A 22242-nucleotide genomic window follows, 5' to 3' on the forward strand; every position below is an offset into this window, starting at 1 on the left:
ACTTTGCGTGCACAACTTAGAGCACATGCCACTTCGGATGGTTCGGCGCAATTTCGCGCAAACGCGGATGTTCTGTGTATAGGTTTGGTGGGTGAGGCGGCTGACGGAGGGCTGTTCACATGTCGAGGCACGCGTCGGTTTTAGCGCGGCGGTTGCGTCAGTGCTCCGAATGCTGATCGGAAATATACCGCCCTAGAACAACAAGGAACAACAACCGTCCTCAGGCTGCCACCGCGTCCACGCCAGCTGTCTTCTTCACACCAACACGTGAGGGACGGAATACGCGCTCGCACCATGATATGATGCGATTCTTCCACGACTGCTTCTCTTGAAAGTTGCAGCTCACGCCCACACCAAACCACGCCAGACGTCATGGCAGGCAACGAGCCCACACTATCGTCTCGCGCGAACCAGTACGTTCGCGAGGTCCTGCACAACACCGAAGCCCCGCCCACGATCCCCGTCCGCTACTTCTACACGTCGCCTCTCGCTATAGACGACCCGCTATCTCCGCTTCCGCCGCCACCAACGGGCTCCTCGACTGCGAAGAGAGTGCCACCGCGGCCCTTCTCCGAATACGATAATGAAGCCATCCAGGAGTCGTGGCTGGAGCTGCGGAAGAAGATCCTGAAGCACACCGAAGAGTTTGGCGAGAAAGATGCGACGGGACGCGGTACGCCGACCAACCCGGCGGTGGAGCGCCTGAAGAGGAAGAGAGGCGCTAGTGCTTCGAGCGAGGAAGGCTCGATCCAGGGACGAGATATACCGTCTGGGCGGTCATCGAGCAGAGGGCAGTACTCGAGGTCTGCCGAGCTGGTGGACAAGAAGACACCCGGCTCGGGTGGTGGCAGCTACGGCCAATCCATGTCTGGCTCGCTGAAGGCCTACGATCCCGGCCCAATATCGCCCCTCGAGCCTGCGACAACCGGTACCCCGTTCATCCGAGCCCCGTCGAGAGGCAATCTCGCCAAGTCGTGGAAGCCTGCGCCTATGGAGGGAGGACATCGGCCGACTATACATGAAGTGGACAGCTACAAATGGGATGACGACATGGAACCCGCTCTATCGACGGCCAAAGACAAGGCGCCTGCGCGAAGATCCTCCAAGCCGAAACCGGGGCCATCCGCGAAGGTGCCCGTGGGAGTCTCAAGACTGCATCACGTAGTCATGGACACAGAGTCAATACGAATGGAGCCTATATACTGGTCACCGCTTAGCGACGTCGCCCAGATAGTACGAGGAACGTGGTTCTACAAGGACAGCATGATGCCTGTCGAGGTGGAAGTCGCCAACATGCTCGAAGCCGGATACATCGAACTGAGACCCTGGACGCAGACGTGGACGGACGAGCTCAACAGCGCTGTTGAAGTCGGTGCGTTTGGCGAGATGAAGATACTACACCACCTCTGGCCCGAACGGCCGAAGAGAGCAGAGAGCAGGCCATCGACTTCGCAACAGATGATGCAAACAGCAGGTCTCGTTCAAAGCACTCTACCCGAAGAAGATGATGACCCAGAGAAAGAGCGCAAAGAAACTGTGGAGAATGCCTGCGACTTGATCGACATCTCCACAGGTCCAGAGGGACCAGATCACAAAGCAGCGGGAGATCTCGAGTACGGTGCCGACGGAAGGAAGCGCCTGTACCTGAAAGCGGGTGTGATTTACTCTAATGATAAGGAAGCTTACATCCTCAAGCCAGCACTCCAGCCATCGGACTACTACGGACGACGACCATTGGCGAACTACATCCGCAAGGGCAGAGCGATCGGGGTCCACGTAGTGCGCGGTTTCGACCAGGCCGTCTGGGACAAGCTACATCCGAATAAGAACACACCAAAAGCACAGGCAGCACGGGAAGGCGTCTCGTCATCGCAAGGTGGTGCGCCCCAGTATCGAAGGCAGAAGTCGGACCCCGACCTCGCGCAGTCTGAACGACCGAAGGTGTCAGACCTGGTGTTGGTCATACATGGTATTGGGCAAAAGCTGTCAGAACGAATGGAGACGTTTCACTTCACGCATGCAATGAACGCCTTTCGAAGAGAGATGAACGTCGAGCTTGGGACTCCGGATGTCAAGCGGCACCTGCGAAAAGATATGGGAGGCGTCATGTGTCTGCCAGTAAGTCATCGTTGCAGTGACTCTCGATCAATATACTAACACAGGGCAGGTCAATTGGCGACACCGCGTATCCCTCGACGTCGATAACACCGAGGCTCCCGAGCTTGAAGACCCATCTGCGAACAAATACACACTCAAAGACATCACACCCGACACGCTGCCGTCCGTACGTGGTATCGTTAGCGATGTCATGCTCGACATCCCATACTACCTCTCGCCGATGCACAACCCCAAGATGATATCAGCTTGCATAACAGAGGCGAACCGCATCTACCGCCTGTGGTGCCAGAACAACCCTGGGTTCGCAGAGTACGGGCGAGTACATCTGATCGCCCATTCGCTCGGTTCAGTAATGGCCATAGACATCTTAAGCCAACAACCGACCTACGTCGATCCGCAATTCACCGACCCATCCTTCCCCAAAGCCGACCTACCCCAAGACCAATTCATCTTCAACACAACCGACCTCTTCGTCTGCGGCAGCCCCGTCGGCCTCTTTCTCCTCATGAAAAATGCAAACCTACTCCCTCGTCGCGACAAAGAGAAACCTGGCGCCGACTCCTACGCCGCCCCCGGCATCGCAGGCGAGCAAGGCACATATGGCTGCCTAGCCGTCGACAACATCTACAACATCATCAACCCCTACGACCCGGTCGCATGCCGCATCAACCCCACCGTCGACGTCGTCTACGCCTCAATGCTCAAACAAACCACCATCCCCTCAGCCTCGACATCCTATTTCGCCTCGCTTAACCCCTTCCGCTCGTCCACCTCCTCCGCCAACAACGCCGCAAACGACAGACCCACCACTATCCGTCTACCCAGCAACGTCGAGCTCGAAACGCACAATTTCACGCGCGAGGAGATTGCGGAGAAGAGAGCGTATCTGCTTAACGATAATGGTCAGATTGATTACTACATGAAGTATGGTGGTGGGCCGCTGGAGATACAGTATCTGACTATGCTGGGCGCGCATAGTAGTTATTGGCTTAGTAAGGATTTTGTTAGGATGATTGTTGTGGAGGTGGGGAGGGGGTTGGGGAAGGAGGGCACGGTTAGGGAGATGAGGGCGCAGAAGAAGAAGATTGCTGTTGGGGGTGCGACGTAGGGATGTGGTGATTGGAAGCTGATGGCATTATCGTATCGGAGTTTGTGTTTGTTGGCAGCTTTTAGAAGTTATACCCCGTTTTATACGCAATTTGGCAAGAGTTTGAAGCAGTACTCGTTCAATTGAAAATAAAGCTATTTAGCATACCACAGTTCCTCAATGTCTTCTCACACAAAACCCGCTTCTAAACACAACTTGCGCGACGCAAATTTATGGTGTTGCTCCTGCGCCTCGTCTTCCCAATCAATCTCCACCTCTTTCCCTGCATGCATACTCGCGAAAGCGCTACAACGGGATTTAAGCCAGTTCGTATGCGTTGTATCCAGTACCATGGCCACTCGATCGGCGATGAGTCTATCGTTTGTACTTTCATCGGAGGGACCCTTCAACGTGGGTCCTAGCGCGAAAATGGCCCCAGGGTCATCGATGAAGCCAACGCGCTTCAGTATCGCGTGCATAGTGGATCGCCGGAGTGATTCACCAGGCGCGCACCATGAGTTCTTTCCTAGGGCTTCTATGTCTTCCTCCCAGCCGGGTGCCTGGAGTCTATGTCGCACCGCGATGTTCAAGACGGCGCGATACCATAGGTACATCTTCTTCGGTCGGTTGTCGTTTGCAAACTCTAGAATCCTTCCGTCGAGCTGTGTATGGGCAACAGGCCGAGTTCGGTATCTCAAGTCGCCATCCCCATTTCTCACCTTTGGGTCCAGCACTCGTATCTTATACGGTTCCTTATCCGTTTCTTGTACTGTTTTGCCGGTCTCGGGGTCGGTATCGCCCACACGGGCAGGAACAATGATGATCTGAGCTCTGTTGAGCATACCCTTGAAATCACGGTAAAGCAAGAGGCCGTTTGATGGGTCCATCAAGTGGCCGCGTGTACTGTCTGTTTTGCCAAAAAGGTAGTCACAAGCATGGTCACCCGTGTTGTAGTGCACTAGGTGGATAGCCCCGGTGTCATGTGGCCACGGGTGTACACCTGTGCGTTGCCACGCGATAGGGCACCAGACGTGAAGCCATAAGCGGATATTTTCAGTGAAGGTGCTGCCGCCATAGTAGTCACTGGCATCTTCGTCAAACCTCTGGGGCGCGTCGAGGTCGCGTCCGTCGGGGCCTTTGTACCATGACTGATGGACCTGCGGTGACTGGTAGGGCTTAGTGAAGCGCTGGATCATGGAGTTGATATACGCCATATCGGTGGCGTCGGCATGCTGATGCGCATCAATGTATTCTCCTTTCATCTGGTTCTTGAAGTCCCGCAGTATGACCAGTAGCTTTCTGAGGTTGGCGGTAGTTGTCTCAGCCTGCACTATCAAAGGCAGTGTTTCTGACTTTGGCATGTTTCCATGTTCCTCGGTTATCTGCCATTGCCGGATGGAGAAGGAATGCGCATCGATCTCAGCGCTGAGCTTGTTGGTGATGTCGTTGTGCCAGGTTTGATATTGGTGCTCGATTGCTTTCTCCCATTCGTCCTGTGCCATTTCAGACGTCCTTTCCAAGGTCTTTGGGCTTGACCATGTATCGAAATGATGATCGCTCGCTCTCTTTGCTGCCCCTAGTAACTTGTTGAGTTGGATATAGGCAGTCAAAGATAACCACATTTTCGTCTCGGTGGTAGCTGGTGACGCAAACCTAGCAAGGTTTAGGACGTCCATGGGCGCATCAACATCAGTTTCTGATGATTCTGAGTCGCTTGATGAGTCGTAATGCTCTATCTCCAACATCTCCTCTTCTTGTTCTATTTCAAAACTGAACAACGCTTCTCGCGCCTGAAGCCCCCGTTTCTGTTTCTTCTTCAATTTGGGCATCTTGTGCTCTCGCTGGTGGGCCATGACAAAGTTTCGATGGCGGATAGTGTTAGGTAAGTATGCAAATCTGTGGTGTTGTAGTGTCAGATAATATTCAAGTTTAGGTTTACGGCGATGTTGCTACCTCTCAGAATAAAATAAAGTGATGTGGGCAACATCAGATTGTGAGTCACATAGATGCAGAGAGACGTGGTTCGCAGAGCGAGTATGACTAGAAACTAGAAGCGACCACGGTACGCATCAGTGAGGACCCTTGGATGACGAGCCACTCACAGTCATCGCAATACATGCAACTAGAACATGTATCTCGCTACCAAATGAGCATGCGGATGCGACAAGACCTCTTCTAGCCATGCGGAGCGAGTGGCCTTTGCAATCACACGATAAAGCTGAGAAGACCGATGAATGGGAAAAAGCGGGCTGAGTACCCGTGGCGTGAGAAACCCGAAGAACACGAAAATCTTCTTGACTAAGAAATTACAAATGGCATTCTTTTGAGTCTTCCAGGCTTCGTGCTCAAGCTCCAAGTCTTCCTGCGATGGACTTTGGGTGTGTAGGCATTCTTTTTGAGTCATCACCTCTTTCCATCACACCCCAGCCTATTGCCCCAACAATATCTTCATAGTCTCCACCCCCACCCCCAGCACCTCCTGACTCCTACTCCCCTGCAACACCCCCTTCAGTTCGTCCACCACACCCTTCTTCTTACAAATCTCCACCCCCTCCTTAACATCCACCACACTCCTTAGACAAACAATCCCCCGATACCTAATACCCTCATCCTCATCCTTGCACAACCCAACCAGCCACTCCACACTCTTATCCTGCTTGAGGAACTCGAGAACCGCAAGATCTACACTCAGCAACATCGCCAGCGCACCTCCAGCCGCCGATCGTGTTGCAGCGTCATCGACGTCCGTCATAGCAAGTAGGAGATGGAGTCTATGTTTCGCCCTTGGTGAGCCGTCTGCGAAGTTAGAAATGCAAACCGGAGAAGCCATGAGGTTACACAGAAGTTCCGTAGCCGCACGCCGAATCATCGTGTTGGAACTAAGTAGCAAATCATCCACAACCGTGTCGAAAGACTGGCGAATGATATGGTCCTGCGTATTCCTATCCAGAGAAGCGAGGTTCGTGAGTGCGAGGAGCGCTTCAAAGGCATGCAGTTGCCAAGACGTAGACTCAGTCCGTGTGAGTTGGCTGAGGAGGGGGCGGATGGCTGATGCGCTGGGTAGTGCGGCGTTGAAAGCGTGAGACGGGTTTATGCTGATGAGGAGCCGGGAGAGGGCTTGCGCTGTTGTGGGGAGGGCGGCGGGAGGGAAGGGCGTGGTGCCGGTTGTTGAGAGGTCGTTGGTCGAGGAGATGTGGTCGTAGATCTGGATGAGCAGTTTCACTGCGCCTTGTTGGGCCATGGTGCCGCGGGACTTTGTGTCTTTGGAGAGGGCGAGCAGGATTAGACTGCTTTGGGTGAGGATGGATGGGGAGCCCTTTTTGCAGACTTGCACCAGCAGAGGGACAACGCCGGCGTCTAGTACGCGCTTGCAGCGTATGGCGACGTCTTCGTCGTTGAGGAGAACGTGCGGGGTCGATGGCTTTTGCACGTTGGCGTAGGCTTTGAGTTGTGCCATGCGCTTTTCCTCTTCGGATTGTAGGGGCAGGTATTGTGTGATGTTGACGAAGATGGTCAGGCCACCGAACACAATGTTCTTGGGTGAGGAGGGGTCGCTCATGGTCTCGATGAGGCGTTTGAGAAACTTTGGTGACTTGGAGAGATCTTCTCGTACTTTGGGTTGGAGCGAGGCGTAGGCGAGTCCTTCGACTGAGTCTTGCTTTGAGGACGTGTCGCCTCCTATGACCATTGACTTGAAGCTGGCGATTAGGTCGCTTTGGTCTACCTTCTCTGCCCTCACGATTCTTGGTGCATCCTCTGACGGTTGCTCTTCGCCTAGCTTGACGAGGACAAGCGCGGCTAAGTTGGCACGCTTCTTGTTCTGGCTTTCTGCGACAACATCTTCCAGCCATTCTCTGCAGTTCTTGCTGATCGCCTCTCGACAGTTCTTGTCAACGCAGGCAGCGCTGATTAACTCCAGAGTAGCTTGCTCCAGGTTGTGCGACTTCTTGCTTTGGACCCTTGACACCAACGTGCTGACAAAGCCGTCTGTGAGAAAGAGCGCAGCAGCAGCTGTGACAGCGACCGGGAAGATAGCTGCAGCCGCCGAGAACGCAATAACCAGATCATTCGCCTCCCCCTTCTTCGTCCTGTGCGTAACAAACTTCGAGATCAACTCGCTAGCAGTCTCCGGCGCAAGCTCAAACAACTTGATACTCGCAAGAGTAGCCTGACTACGCAGACTAGCAGGCAGACGAATATCGAGCGAAGTGAGGATGACATCGAAACTATCCGCATCAATAATCCCTTTGAGATGCTCCGCGTAATGAGCAAGCAGCTGCGCGATCCCCTTCATCGCACGCTCAGGATGCTCAAGCGCCTCCTCCATCATCATCGCCAAACTGAGCATGAAGATATCTCTATGCCCCGTCTTGAAAGATTCGTCGTCGGGCCAGACCGCCCGGTTGAGACAGACTTTGAGTAAGCCGTCGATGGAGTCGTCGCCCCGCTCGAACATTTCGTAGTAGATACGTGTCGGCTGCTCGCGGATGGCTTTCGCGACCCACATCTGGGCTCCGGGGTTCTGGAGTAGTTCGCCTGAGACCTGGTCGAGGATGTCGTCTTCGCCTTTGAAGTCAAAGAGGATGGACATCGCTTGTTCCGCTTCGTCCTGCTTCAGGTCATGGGTCCGGATCGCTTTGAGTGCCTTTTCGCCATCGTGTTCGTCTTTGCTGATGACCCAGGCTCGACAGTGGCCCAGTAGTTCGCTCTTTCCTTCCTCTTCTTTCAGTGCAACCCATGCCTCTTTGATCCGCGGATGCTCGGGTGCGATCGTACTAGCTTCACGCAGGTACCGGGCTGCAACGGTTAAATCGCCTGATTTTGTGCTCTCGGTTGCCTTCTCGGCAAGTTGCACCGCTCTGTCTTCTTCAGATGAGGATGCCATTGTTGATGGCATGATGGACGAAGGTCACTCTAACGTGATGACCTTGGGAGTTCATGGATGCCCACGTGTCACGGGGCCTGGGTCGATTTGATGGACGACGCACGGGCCTCTGCGGAGCTGTTTAGTGGAGCGCGGGGAGGTTGATCACCTCTGCAGCAGGAGCAACCTTGAAACTTCCCTTTCGATAACACACCAACTTCTCTGTGCCTATAGATCCTACGCGTATGCGAACCTAGTGAAGACCAAGTTCAGCCCTGGAGCTTTCAGCAGCTATGTCAAAGTGTCTTCTTGTGTTCGCGCTCGTATCGTAACGATTTGCTTGCAATGATGACTATGAATGGCGCTTTGGGTATGTCAAGGTGTCGTCACTGCATCACAATGCGTCCAGAAGGTAGTATGCAAAGACTATTCTTGATTACCAAATGCACCTCATCCCGTCATTAAAAGATCTAATCCTCGCTTTCCCACAGTGAAGCGTGCGAGGTCCAAAGATATATACCTACGCCTAGAAGATGCTCAAGTATAAATGCTTCGCGAACGAGAAACAATGAGACCGACCACTCTGAAATGATCATACAAAACGCCATGCCAAGTCGCTATGCAAAACGTGCGCCAATTCCCAAATCGGCCTCCCTTACCCCCACAACTCCATGCTCATGCATTCTACTCCATGCATACAACCACCCTACTTCCCCTCATCAACCGCCGTATCCGCCCTCTTCCTCTGAATAACGCCCAAAAACAACAGTCTCTCCCAAACATCATCCTTAACCAGCACCCTCGTCTTATCAAACGGCAGCCCATCCAACTCCCTCAGACTCCTACAAAGATTCGCCAACATCATCTCGGTAACCCGACGCCTAATCCGGGTCTCATAGTCCAATCGTTGCAGGTGCTGGACATCGGCTTCGACCTCGCCCTCGGGGAGCACGAAGCGATTGGTGAGTTGCTCGTCGGAGGGTTTCTGCCGGAGAGACAGGATGCGGTTTTCGCAGGTGGGGGCGTAGAAGCGGAGGGTGAGGGGGTTGTCGCGCCAGTCGAGGGTGGAGAGCGTGGGGAGCTTGCCGAGGACCATGGCGTTGGCGCGGAGGCGCTCGAGTTTGTTGCCGGCGAGGAGGAGGGTGCTGAGGCGCTTGATGTTGAGGAGGGGGCGGAGGTCGGTGAGTGAGTTGAAGTTGAGGTTTATGGAGCGGATGTTGGGGGTTAGCTGGCCGAAGTTGTCGGGGAGTTCTTTTAGGCCCATGGAGGCGAGTTCTAGGCGTTGCAGACTTAGTAGGTGTGAAGATATCTGCAGGCCGTAGGTTGGGTTGAGGGAGAGGTAGAGGTTGCGGACTTCGGTGTTTCGGACTAGGTTGCTTGCGCACATCTCCATGTCGGATTCCGAGTTTAGGATTTGTTCGCGGGCGGAGAAGGTGCGGAGGTGGCGGAGATGTTCTAGTCCAGATACTTGCGTCAGGCAGTTGCCGTCGACGTAGAGAGATTCAAGCTTGGGGAAGTACTGGTCGACGTCGAGGAGTGTTGTTCCGTTTCGGCACATACGGATCGAGCGCAGGAATCTGCATGGCTTCAGAGGCCCATCAAGAAGGGGAAACTCCTCGATTTCGTTGTCATCTTCTGAGAGTTAGTATTGATCGAATGTGTATAGCAAGAGAAGACATACCAAGGTTGAGATGCTGAAGCTGAGGTAGGCAATGCAGATTCCGCACTTCAACCAAACGATTCTTGCGCATATCCAGGTCCGTGAGGGATTTTCTATCGCACGAATTAGCAGGGGACGAGGCATGTTCAGGTTGATATACTTACAGATTCGTTCGGGTGAAGTCAACCATGTCGATCTCGTTACCACGAACACTCAACTCCATCAGACCATCGAGGTGCAAGATGCCTTGGAGGGATTTGATTTTGTTATTGTCGGCCTTGAGTATGCGGAGATGCACAAGCTCAGCGAGACCGTCAAGCCTGTCGATGTCGTTGCCGGAAATGTCAAGGTGCTGAAGGTTGACGAGGGTCGTCCAGGAAGTAAGTCCGTTCAGGCAGTTGTTCTGTACTTGTAGTCGCCGCATAGTGTAGGGGATGCCCTCGACTTGATTGATCTTATTGTCAGAAACATCAAGCTCTTCGAGTGAGTAGCAGAGCTCATCAAGGCGGTGTAAGCTATTGAGATCCTTCTTCCGGAGGTTGACGCTGCGAAGATCCTCCCAGTACGGCTCATCAGGCTCAACATCTTGCAGCGCCTTGACGAGCTCCGCAGTACCCTGTGCATAGCGGTCCTCCAGGGCCTTGGAAAATCGACTCCCGTTATGCTTTACGACGACTCGATCCGGAAGGTCAAACTCGTCGATCTGGTTAAGGGTGAATTCAGGGAGATCGCTGAGCATGAATGTAACATCCTTGACAGGTGATGATGGTGCGGCCACAAGTGTGTCTCGTCGTTCGTGTCTGAGCGGAGGCGCGACGTTCATTGATAGTTGCATTCGATAGTTCTTTGACGGGGCATCGTCCAAAATCGACAGATCGCCATCTCCGTTGAAAACTGGCAAACGACTGGGCCGCCCATGCGACACAGTCCGGGTACCGTTCGTTTGTTCCCAAGCAGATTGTTTCTTTTCTGACCTCTGCTGCGCACTTGATGGTCCCCATTGGTTTTGTCGACGCTGTGGTGGTGCGCGTTCTGAATGCTGGTCCCGCGTGGGAGCTTCGTGCTCAGCGATCGAAATAGTAACATTGCGCACTCGCGGACGTTGCACACTTGCAGGAGCATGGTCTCTTCCTTCAAAGTACTGGATCTCGTGTTCGATACCATCTTCCTCCGACTCCGGTATGGCATACGTTGTAGGCGCATGAGGCATCTTGTGTGTGCTGTAGTTTCGAGGAGCTTGCGTGCTCCAAGAAGTGGCCCGTGTGTCGGTCTTGGGAAAGCTCCACCCAAAGTTGGAGGCCTTGGAAGGCGCCGAGCTTGTATCTGTGTAAGCGACACCTTTGCCTTCACGGGTCACAGGGCGTGAGTCTTCTTCGGCCCCGGGTCTTTCCGTGTCTTCAAGTATGGTTTCTGCCGTAGGTTGAAGGCGAACTGGAGAGCCTGCTTTGTTATCCTGCTCATGGGTGTCTTCCACTGTCAGATCCGGAATGTTGCCGAATGGATCGTCTTCGCTTGCGTTCATACCACTTGGCTCATCCTCTAGTAGGTGCTGTTGTCTGGAAGGGCTCTTCTGACGGACCCATATATTCTTGTCGCGGTCAAAGCTCATTCCGGCTACCTGCTGAGGGATCAAATGCGCGACCGCTTCGGGTGCAAGGGTCGCGACACATTCGGAACGGCGTGATGCATTTGTGACAATTGTGTTTCCAAATGATGAAGCTGTAGATAGAAGCGTGTTATTTCCGCGAGGCTGGGAGCTGGGCCGCTCGTCGCTATCGGCCCGGTGCCTATTGGGATTGTCGGTGATCCGGATATCATCTTGCTCGACCACCACACTTTCGTCTTCCGGTGTCGCAGATCCTCTCAAACGCGATACTCGTATGGAATTGACTGAAGAGTTCAGGAATGTGTCGTTCTCGTGTTCTTGATATTTGCGGAGGTGGTCCATGATATCAGCATCCATATGTTGCGTTCTTTGGTCCTGCCAGGAAGACTGCCGACCCTCTTTGCTCGGGGGCCTTTCAAATGTCAACATACTAGAAGGATCATCGTTGACCTCCTCGAGCAGTTGCGTCTCGGCTTCGGTCTCCTCAAGGCTGCCCAAGCCGCTAGTTGGTCTGCCCTTGGTACGGATGAAGTCCATGATCTTGAGCGCTTCGTCGAGGAAATCCTGTGTTGTGACAGATCGTTTGCGATTCTTATCGCGTATATTGGGCTTTCTCTTCAAGGTAAAAGCGGCAATCTGATTGGCAACCGCCTTTGCTCGATCTCGTTCTGAGTCAGTATCTGACATGATTGACGAGTCTAGGTGTTCGCGGATGGTGTTGAGCTTCGGTGACGATAGGATGAATGCTTCGGTAGCTTCCATAATCTCTGCTTGTATCTCCTCTCTCCTGCGTTGACTAGGCGTAGGGTTCCGAGGTCTCAAAATGTGTCTGCGGGCCAGTGTTTCGGAATCGGCAATCTTCTTCAAAGGGTCTTGGCCAGCTTCCTGTCGTGTACGTCCAACAACGGCTTGTATGGCTGCGTGCGAGCGTTGTACTGTGCCCTCCTCAGCATCACTAACCGCGTTCTCGTCGTCTTCGTCCTCATCCACCGCGGTTATCGTCCTTCTACGCTTCGGCGTCGGGTTCTTGAAAGGGGATGTCGGACCTCTCTTCCCATCTGCGTACTCGTGCACGATTTCTGAGAATGATTCTGGCTCTGTCTCAGAGACCTTTCGATGTGGTACGAATTTTGGCCGGCTAGCACTGACATTCCTAGAAGAATTCCTTGTATGGCTTGACAAGTGCCTCTTAGCCTTGGAAGGTTCCACTTTGCCTGGTGATTCGTCGAGCTGGAACTTGAAGGGTGGGCGACTGCCAGGGGGTGCAACGTCGGAAGAAGGCGAAGCGTCGGGTGCGCTATCGTCGTGTGCATCGTAGTCATCATCGGAACATATCGCCGAATAGTCGCCGGAGTACTCGTATTGGTTCAGTTGACCCTGACCGAAAGACACAACTCTGGAGGGTAGTTGCGACTTATCTTGGTCGGGGTTCTGGAAGCTTTTCTCTTCTACCGAAGTCAATCTCGATTTGTTCGGCGCCGCCTTGGCTGACTCTATCGTGCCCTCCTTGACACTTGAGGCTTTCACGCTGGAAGCCTTCTCGGACTTGTACTCCAACTGACTAAGTCGTCGCTGTATCCGGTTGCTTGTGAATGTGTCATGGGCATCGAAGAGTTTCAGCGGACTTCCAGAGCCCTTTGCACGATCCGGGCTGAGGAACTGTTCGCGCCGACGATGTGGAGTCGTTGGGTTGTTAGTCTTCAATGCTGGGGGAGGAGTAGGGTGCTTCGCGGTGGTACTAGACTGGGCCGTGCCAGCACGGCTGCTAGACGGTCGCGCCCCAGCCATTCTTTCCGGTGATGGGCTGAGTGGTTTCCGGTGGAATGATCCGTCTCTAGAGTATCCGCCTCTTCGGAGCTCCACATTGCGATGGACCTCGCCCATGTCTGGGGTACCGGCGGGGAGGCCTTCGGGCAGCGACTCGTCCTGTAGCCTGGCGAAGGATGAATCCTCGCGACTGTGTCCCAGAGCACTCTCCTCGTGCTCAGTCTCGTACTGTTCTGGCGGCGGCGATCCAATCTGGCGTAGGCGGTTGGCAAGCTCGGATCCTCGGAAGTTGGGAGCAGGCTTAGCGGCCTGGCTGACGTTCATGTTGGCGGTCATGGTGAGATAGACGGGACTGAAGTTCTCGTTCTCGTATTCTATCTGGCCGCTGACGGTTCGGACAGGATCGCTGGGTGGTGGCATGAGGTTTGTGGTGCATTCCGACGATCCCTCTTCGTGTACTGTTCCGTCCTGAGAAGGCTCCTCTTGGTCTGTTTGTTGTTGCTCGTCTTGTTCCGTCTGTTGCGCGTCGGGTCGCGATTTGGGCCATGGCGGCGGGCTCGACGGCAGCGGCACGGCACTGAGGCCCTTCAGCAGGCCGAGCCTGCGCTTTGGCTGGGCAGAGTCGTCTGATGCGCCTGGAGCCGGCCGCTGGAAGATGTTCTCGAGGCCTGTGGGGCCGAACAGGTCGGTCTGGTTGCCGTAGCCGACTTCGCCGTTGACGAGCCTGCGTCTCCACTCGGGCGTGTCCTGGGATCCTGGCTCTTTCGTGGGTGATCTCGCGACCGTGTGGTGCGCTACTGTTCCGAATTGCATGCCGGAGCCTTGCGACATGGAAAAGGACGAATACGAGGCGCGACGCGGGGGCTCGACGTGTGACGCGTTGGGCGACGACGGGGCGGGGGGCACGTTGACGTCGCTGAGGCTGCGCTCGAGGAGGGCATTGCGCTGCTTGGGCGGGCGCAGCTCTTTCGCGATGCTGCGCACCTGGATCTCGGAGAAGGAGCCTGACGACTGCCGCATGCGGGGAAGGCGGCTGCGGGCTTTGGCCGACGCGCTCTGGGGCGTTTTCGTCGCGGGCGGGCTCTGGGCATTGTGGGCGCCTGTGTCGGGCGAGGGCTGGTCAACCCACTCCTCAGACAGGCCCTCGAGGTAGGCGAGCGTGTTGGCCATGGTGGTGGTGGTGGTGGATGTCTCGCGTAGGCCGGGTGGCCGTGATGTCTCGGGAGGGCGACGCTGAAGATGCGGTGAGAGGGAAACTTGTTGGCGAGTCCCCATGCGCGTCGAAAGAATGCTATGCTAGCGCAAACGGCATTGCTTCTGCAGCAGCGGCTTCAATGGCGCAAGAGTGGTGCTGCAACGCGTCGCCGAGTCGTGCTGACTTGTTTATCGATATCCTCCAGGGCTAGCATCTACTATGACATCTCGTCCCGACTGCACGGCCATAATGGGTGCGCTAACTCGTCATCACCACGGCAACCACATCGATCTCCCGCCTCGCGACAATGCGCCGATGAGGCCTATCCCGATAATCCAGAGCACTAGGCCACCCCAAAAAACGGCTATTCCTGCTCGGCGGCGTAGCAGATCCTCCACAGCTGTCTTGGCGATGTCCTTCGCTTGACACCCGAGCTCCTCCAGGCCTTGTTCTATTTACGCCGCGTGGCAGCCACGATACACACACGCCGCCCGAACATGCGATCCGACCTGGCCCCACCTATTTCTACCACACCGTCACCACTACGCATATAATACTGTCACATGTTGGGACTATACTCGAAGAGGCTGCATGAACAAAAGAGGGCCCTTGGATCGTGCCCTTCAGAGCAATGCCGCTGAGCTTGCATCCTCACTTGAAGCGGGGACTGGACTTTGACGCCTTCCATGTCGATCCCGAAGACCTCATCGAAGAACCACCGGCGGAGTACGAAGACCCTGCGCATAGGGCAGCAAAGCGACGCAGAATCGAGGCGATTGCATCCCGATACCTACGCGGCCGACCGCCCGTCATCATCACAGCCGCGCTGAGAGGGCCTTTCGACAATGGCTGGAAGAACCCGTGGACGAAGCCCATAGTAGAGAAGCGGAGGGTATCGGGCAAGAACAATGCGGTAGCGGGCACAAGGAACGCCAATAGCAAAAAGGTCGCTGCCGGTCGCAACAACACCACCAAACGCAGGAGCAGCTCAAGACTGAATGGAGGCAACGGGAAGGACGTCGTGGAAGATATTGCGCCCCAGATGGCGTCACCGGAAACATCTAGAGCTGCCAGGGATGATTTGGACCACCGCGAACACGATGATAGCCTCGACGAGATCGAAGTCCCGCCCGCGACAGCACCCTTACCCGACGATGATGACGCACCCGGTACTGCAGAGCCCTTCAGCACGAACACGAACAATTGCATACAAAACCGCTCCCCCATGACCAACCCCTTCTGGTTGCGCCGCCCTGGGTCTGCAAGAGTCGACATGCGCAAGGCTGCAAATCGAAACACCGACACGTCCCCAACGCGGTCCCGATCGCGAAATAGCACTTCGCAAACCCAAACCCAAACACTGTCAGAACTACGGCTCAGTCTGCCAAAAGCGCCCATTCAGGCTCAGAAGTCAGCTCCGGCGACACCAGCACAGGAGGAGTGGAGATCAAGTGCCTCAGCTTCGATGGTCATCTCATCGCCGGCGAAGGATGCTGATGTACATGGTCAGGCTGAGCATGAACCAACTGCAAGCCCACCACGTTCGCAACGGACTGTACCGATCATCACTTCTTCAATGGGCAGTCAAGGAAGGCGGACAAGACAAGACATACAACAGTCTGCAGAACGTCCAGGCCGCCAAACACCTGGACTGTCATCAGAAGGACAGCCACGGCGCTCAAGTCGTCGAAGTACGCAGAATGCACCCTCGCCTACAGATGCGCAGCATGGTCCCGTGACCTCGCCTTTGCCGGCTTCTTCGACTGGCAAAGTTCGTAGAAAGACCAAGCTGAAACCAAGAGCTGTCAATTTTGACTCATCGCCAGAGAAGGTTCCTTCTGCCAAGAAGTCATGCGCAGAGGGGGACGTCATCCACGAGGATGCCGAAGATGAACTGCAGGTGGATCCAACAGAGGCAATTGTGGTCGATGTACAAGCGTCTCCACAAGTCGAAGGAGATGCCAGTGTGATCCAGAATGAAAACTCTGAAATGCGCACGAGTCGGTCTAGTCGGGACTCTGACTGGTCTACACAAGCCGCCATGATGCGAGCTCAGCTTGAGTTCCAGCAAAGCACCTTCCCCATGATGTCTCCGGAGGTTCTCCAATTGGACTCGCAAACCTCACTTCTTGATACACCCCGTCCCATACTAGCCGCAGCCAGTGCAGCCGTTACACCTCTTTCTGCCTTCACTGTCCAGCGAGACGAGCCACTTGCACCCGAGACTGTTCTCCAAGCTCCACCGATCAGCACGCAAGATCTCTTCGGCGCAGCGTCTCCGTTCGCATTTAGTACCGTGAAAAAGAAGCCGGAAGAAACGCAAAGAAGCAACTTGAGGTTCGCTTTCAGCCCTAGTGATGGGGTGCTGAGAGCTGACGCGGTCGCTAAGAGCCCCACTCCTACTGCTGAGCGGGTCCCGCTGAAGAACAAGGACAACATCACGTCGTTTTGGAGCTTCACCACGGACAAAGCTTCTCAAATATCTCATGGATTCTTTGGTGACAGGTCGAAAGGGGTATTGAATGAGGTCAGATTTCCAGCGCTGAACATCGACACGTCACTTGGCGACTTCGGCCCTACCGGTAGTCTGGATTTCACAGATCGCTTTCTTCGCAATATAGACGACACTTGAATACTATGACAAAGAACCAAGATCATTTCTGCACGCAGCGCACTCCCGGTAGGAGCACCGCGGAAGCATCGGCATGGCTACGTGCTCCAAGTGGCTCTGAGCGCCGTGGCACTTGAATATTGCTAGAGAGAAGCATTCTGTACCGGTATCACAGCGACGTGCAGCGATAGTCACGTAAGGATGCAGCAGGCGGTGAGAGGCCACGTTCTCGAGTGATTGGACGTCGACACCTCTCGCCCATGCACAGTCGATGCAAGCAGCAGACCTTGGGGGAGCACGGATTGATATCGGCGAAAGGGGGTGAGGCAATCGCGATGGGACGGTATAGCCGGTACCGCATAGTTTGGATACGGGCCTTTGCACGGCCACGCTGGGGAGGGCGCGGAGGCGGGAGGAAGTCTAGCTTGTGTCACGGTGCTTGGGAAATTGACAGTGCTGTCCAAATAACGTGCAAAGTGAAGCGGCAGCAAACCTCAGCGCCCTATCGTGACAGCATGTGTCGTGGGTTGTAGCGTCAACGTTGTGCTAGTGCTGTCCGTGAACCGATATCGTCTGCGTGCACGGACGCTCCTTCCTCGTCTTCACCAGACAGGAACCCATGACAAGAGCTGCCAGCATTGCGTGCGCAATTGCCGCCAAGCCCGATTGCCTCTGTCGCTATCAACAAGCCACCTGTTCACTGCCTCAGTACTGCAGCAAAACAAACCCCCAATCCACTCACTGCACTCGGCGTCGCGAAACAACCACCACCACTCGGACCACCTGCACTGACGCGCTTTGTTACGCGGTAGCAGTCAGGCAGACGTCATTGGGCCGCTCGCTTGGGATAATCTTTGCGCCACTTTGGACTGGACGCCAAACCACACAGAATTAGAACGTGGACCTCTCGCCCTTCTCACTGGTCTCGTCGCTCGCTAGCACCCTGGAACACCGCCTGCAGCCCTCGCGTCCGCCAGCGCTGCTCTGCACGCTAATCTAGAAGATCCGCCCCTGCTGGCCCTCCGCTGTGTCTCCGCCGCGCCCAAACGACCGCATCCTGGCCAACGTCCTGAGCGCCCGCCCGGCAATATCTGCCACCCATCCCGCCACGAGGTGCCTTCCTGACGGTCGAATCAATGTCGAGCCCATGTCACCCCAGCCGGACGCCCAAGGAAATACCTCACCCCCCGCATCGGTGAGGTCGACGGCCAGCCATGGACTGCCCACGCCCGACGCCGAGCACGACCAAGTGACGCCCAAGAGCCTCGCGCAGACGGGCCGTTCACGCACCGCGCCCATTGTCAACGAGAGCAACCTCTGGAAGTCGTCAATTGACCGCCCCCAGCTCGACGAGCGCGACAGCATCTTCGCAACTACGTACCTCGTCTCCGACAGCCCCATCTCCTCCCCGCGGGCCAGCGCACGCAATGTAGATTCTGCCAACGATGCTCCCGAACACAGTCTGGCTGAGATGGCAGCGCCAGCACCTCCCCAGAGGCGATTGATGGATCCACCCATCATACGCAGGAAACACTCTACCCTTCCTCCGCCTTCTTCCATCGACCACCAAGCCGTCCTGACTACCCCCTTTAACCCCCGCGCAGCCATTGCAGCCGGCATGAGTTTCGACGCCATCCATCACAGTCCTCCGCCCTACATGAGCCCAGTCGACTCGCCCGTACAACACCCCACCACCCCGCCACGTCCCGAGCTCCAATACGAGGCTCTGCTGGAGAGCGAAGAGAGGCGCAGGAACAGGGAGTGGCGCGAAGGGAAGCCTGTGCCATTCAAGGGCAACATGATCTTGGATCAGCCCGTCATGGACGTGGAAATGGAGAAGAAGATTGAAGCAACGCTTGCCAAGACCGAACAACCCACTTCCGCACGCAGTCGAAAAGCAAGTCACTATCTGCGCGTATTCAAGGATGGCGATCCTACTGAAGAGCCGAAGAAGAAGGACAACAAGACAAAAGAACGTCCTTCTGCTGAGAGGACCCTATCCGCACTTTCAGAGGAAGGCTCAACCGAGACTGTCGGTCTCATCGACCAGCTGCGTCGCGCATCACTAGCTTCCTCCGTCGTGCAATCACCTCTAGGCGGTCCGACTGATTCGTACTTCGACGCGAAAGCGGCGCCTCGCACCGAGTCAGGCGTTGCCTCTACACCTCCCAACGGGAGCACGCGACCAGACGCAAGCTCTCAGGACAAGCACAAATTTCCAAGGCGCCTTCTCGAGGACATTCGCGGCTTCGGCAACCTGACTCCTGGTGCGGACCCCCGGTCTTCGTTCTCTCGCAGTCTACCCACATCAGCTGTCGAAAAGGTTCACGCGCACGCACCGACGAATGGAGCGACTCCCTATGACGAGCCGTCCGATTACTTTCAGGTTAAAGACGGAGGCGATAAAGAACGTACGCCAGGCTCGGAGGAGGACGAAGAATCGGAAAAAGAACAGATCTCTTCGGCTCTCTACTTTCCCCATCGCCGGCTTAAGACGAGTGAGCAAGTCCCTACAGAACCACAGAACCGAGATAGAGAGGTGAATGCTGTCGATAAGAGGGCTTCAACTCACGAGGTTGCGGGGCCGAAAGGGTGGGCCACAGAGAAGGATGTGCAAACTCCACAAGAAGTAGAAATTTCTCTAAAGGCCCAAGATACCAATCAATGCCTTCATGGTGATATCTCCACGGCGACTTCCTTGAAGAAAGACAAAGAGCAGCCGCTGACCGCCCCCGATGCGCTTTCAGCTGAATCTGAGTCTGAGTCGCACGCCGAGTCTACTCAATCAAATCTTGGTTATGAATCCAGTGCGACTGATGACCTAGGAACGACGCCCACTGCGACTTCGCACAAACAGGAAGCTAAGGCTGCTGCGCCTCAGGTGGCTCAGCCGCCAGCCCCACTGGGTGCTGTGGAGCTGAAGCCATACGATCACCAAGTTGGCGGTCATTCTACTGTCTATCGTTTTTCTAGGCGAGCAGTATGCAAACAGCTAAACAATCGAGAGAACGAGTTTTACGAGACAGTGGAGCGCCAGCATCCTGAACTGTTGGAATTCTTGCCAAGGTACGAAATGTCCCCCCGCTATTGATCGAGGCTGAGACATCAGCGAAGATCATTGCCTCCGCCTCGGTTCTTGATTAGGATATTTGCTGACATTGACATCTAGATACATCGGCGTGTTGAACGTGACCTACCGAAAAGCCCCCAAGAAGAAGAAGGTAGCCAAAGACAAAGCGAAATCCGACGCTGCTCCCACTACTTCTGCGACACAGTCGGAAAGCGCTTCAAGACAGGCTTCAAAGGCCCCCGAAGATCGGGGCAATGCGGAACAACCTCGAGTGGTCAGCCACTCGCAGCAGATTATGCCCATCCCTCAGGTAATCTTTGAGAACAATCGGCACATCATCCCAGACAATCTGTTTCGTGTGCCACCACGCTCCACCACTCCAGATCCATGGATGCGCAATGCTTCCTTGTTGCAACAACAACATCGACGAAACCAAAGTGATTACGGTCACATCTCTACGAGCCCGACTCGGCCCCCACTGCAGCATGCTAGCAGTTGGGGTGTGACGACGATCAACAGAAAGTTACAGGAAGAGGTACTCCGGCAGGTTTTTGCGCCGCCAACTATTCATCATAGGCCGCGCCATCATCATCACGGGATCTCAGCTCGTAAGACGGGAGGGGATGTTCCGCAGAACGTAGCTGGCTCTGCGCCTACGATAAGGAGGAACAGCACAGATGTAGCTGGATTGCATCCACCACTTACAGAAGAGTCGACACGGAAACAAGTTCTGAAAGCTGAAGCGCACCGCTTTGCCTCGGAAAGGAGCGCTGATCCTGCCGTTTCCAGCTCCCTTGGACAGCCAGACACCAACGCCGATGCGCTTAAGCCACCATCGAACAATCTCCCCCGCCGTCGTCATTCTGGTAGTGGACTTACTAGAAGGCCCTTGGGAATAGACACTGTCCAGAGACACAACCTGGAATACTATGAAGAAGATGGTTACGGTGGTGATGCAGAGGAGGAAGTATTTGCTATGGACGAAGATCGCAATGCCATGTCAGACGCAAAAGATCAGCACCGAGGCCGATCTGTGCAAACATCTGGCGCAACAAACGGCGTTCATCCCCCAAAACCATCCGAGGGCACCATGCTACCAGCCCCTGCCGCACCAAATGGCAATGGCGCCCCACTGGGCGAGGAGCCTTCCAATCCCGAAGAAGCGCAACAACAACCCGACGAGCGCGTTCAGCACTTCATCCTTCTGGAAGACCTTACCGCAGGCATGTCCAGGCCTTGTGTCTTGGACCTGAAAATGGGCACGAGGCAGTATGGAGTGGAAGCCGATGAGAAGAAACAAAAGTCTCAAAGACGCAAGTGTAAGATGACAACGAGTGCCCAGCTCGGCGTACGTGTTTGCGGCATGCAGATTTGGAACGCCAAAACCCAAAGCTACATCTTCGAAGACAAGTACTTTGGCCGCGACTTGAAGGCTGGCAGAGAGTTTCAGGATGCGCTGAAGCGCTTTTTCTGGGATGGGACAAGTTACAAAGCAGCGACAAGACATATTCCTGTCATACTGGAGAAGATCAGTCAGCTGGAGCGCATGATACGGAATCTTCCAGGCTACCGATTCTACGCAAGCAGCTTGCTCATGCTCTACGATCGTGGAGATGGAGAGTCAAAGGAAAAAGACGCGCAACCCTCCCTGTCCAATGGTCTATCGAACCCGAGCAGCGAAGACGTCTCAGTAATACCATCCGGACCCACATCACCTGGCCCGACAACCGCCTCTAAGCCGACACCTAAGCATCTCCCAGAGATTAAGCTCAAGATTGTCGACTTCGCCAATTGTGTCACCGCAGAAGACCCGCTGCCTGACGACTTACCTTGCCCACCCCAGAACCCGGATGGCATTGATAGAGGCTACCTTCGTGGTCTGCGATCGCTGCGGCTCTACTTCCAGCGCATCTGGCACGACATCAACGAAGAGTGGGTTGAACGAGGCGAAGGCGAAGGTATGGCGCGCAACCATCACCACGGCCCTGGCCTAGGTGAAGTCGGCGCGGGCTGGATGGACGATGCTGGTGGTGAAGACACGGGCTATGCCAGCTTTTAAAGAAGAAGTCGAGCGAAGTCAGCAGAGCCGAAGTTGGTCCCCAGACACGTCCTTTCTCTAATTCCTTTTTGAACTGGCGTTTTGATTTTCATCGGCTTCAGGGACGCAAGCATGGCGTTTTGGCGCATCACGGAAAGACAAAGGTAATGAAATTGGTAAACTACTCTGGCATGCATCGGCGCATAGCATTTATGGGCGGCAAATC

The 22242-nt window shown here is 55.0% G+C and overlaps 6 protein-coding genes across 6 annotated transcripts; 3 read left to right on the top strand and 3 right to left on the bottom strand.

Annotated features, from left to right (window-relative positions):
• Window positions 1-372: 372 nt before the first annotated feature.
• Window positions 373-3226, top strand: J4E88_003378 (uncharacterized protein; the record flags this gene model as incomplete). The annotated part of the gene is made up of 2 exons (XM_049397031.1): window positions 373-2118; window positions 2168-3226. 2 exons carry the CDS (start codon window positions 373-375, stop codon window positions 3224-3226), a joined length of 2805 nt encoding a protein of 934 aa, XP_049257373.1.
• Window positions 3227-3393: 167 nt separating this feature from the next.
• J4E88_003379 (uncharacterized protein) lies at window positions 3394-5058 on the bottom strand (the record flags this gene model as incomplete). Its single annotated transcript, XM_049397032.1, has 1 exon — window positions 3394-5058. One exon carries the CDS (start codon window positions 5056-5058, stop codon window positions 3394-3396), a length of 1665 nt encoding a protein of 554 aa, XP_049257374.1.
• Window positions 5059-5633: 575 nt separating this feature from the next.
• Window positions 5634-8090, bottom strand: J4E88_003380 (uncharacterized protein; the record flags this gene model as incomplete). Its single annotated transcript, XM_049397033.1, has 1 exon — window positions 5634-8090. The coding sequence occupies one exon, from the start codon at window positions 8088-8090 to the stop codon at window positions 5634-5636; it is 2457 nt and encodes an 818-aa protein (XP_049257375.1).
• Window positions 8091-8775: 685 nt separating this feature from the next.
• On the bottom strand, window positions 8776-14272 carry J4E88_003381 (uncharacterized protein; the record flags this gene model as incomplete). Its single annotated transcript, XM_049397034.1, has 2 exons — window positions 8776-9646; window positions 9894-14272. The coding sequence occupies 2 exons, from the start codon at window positions 14270-14272 to the stop codon at window positions 8776-8778; spliced, it is 5250 nt and encodes a 1749-aa protein (XP_049257376.1).
• Window positions 14273-14928: 656 nt separating this feature from the next.
• Window positions 14929-16929, top strand: J4E88_003382 (uncharacterized protein; the record flags this gene model as incomplete). The annotated part of the gene is made up of 1 exon (XM_049397035.1): window positions 14929-16929. One exon carries the CDS (start codon window positions 14929-14931, stop codon window positions 16927-16929), a length of 2001 nt encoding a protein of 666 aa, XP_049257377.1.
• Window positions 16930-18055: 1126 nt separating this feature from the next.
• On the top strand, window positions 18056-22037 carry J4E88_003383 (uncharacterized protein; the record flags this gene model as incomplete). Its single annotated transcript, XM_049397036.1, has 3 exons — window positions 18056-19974; window positions 20078-20288; window positions 20613-22037. The coding sequence occupies 3 exons, from the start codon at window positions 18056-18058 to the stop codon at window positions 22035-22037; spliced, it is 3555 nt and encodes a 1184-aa protein (XP_049257378.1).
• Window positions 22038-22242: the final 205 nt, after the last annotated feature.

The sequence above is a fragment of the Alternaria novae-zelandiae genome, assembly GCF_023758075.1.
Source record: "Alternaria novae-zelandiae strain BMP 2774 chromosome Unknown scaffold_5, whole genome shotgun sequence".
NCBI classification, from domain to species: domain Eukaryota; kingdom Fungi; phylum Ascomycota; class Dothideomycetes; order Pleosporales; family Pleosporaceae; genus Alternaria; species Alternaria novae-zelandiae.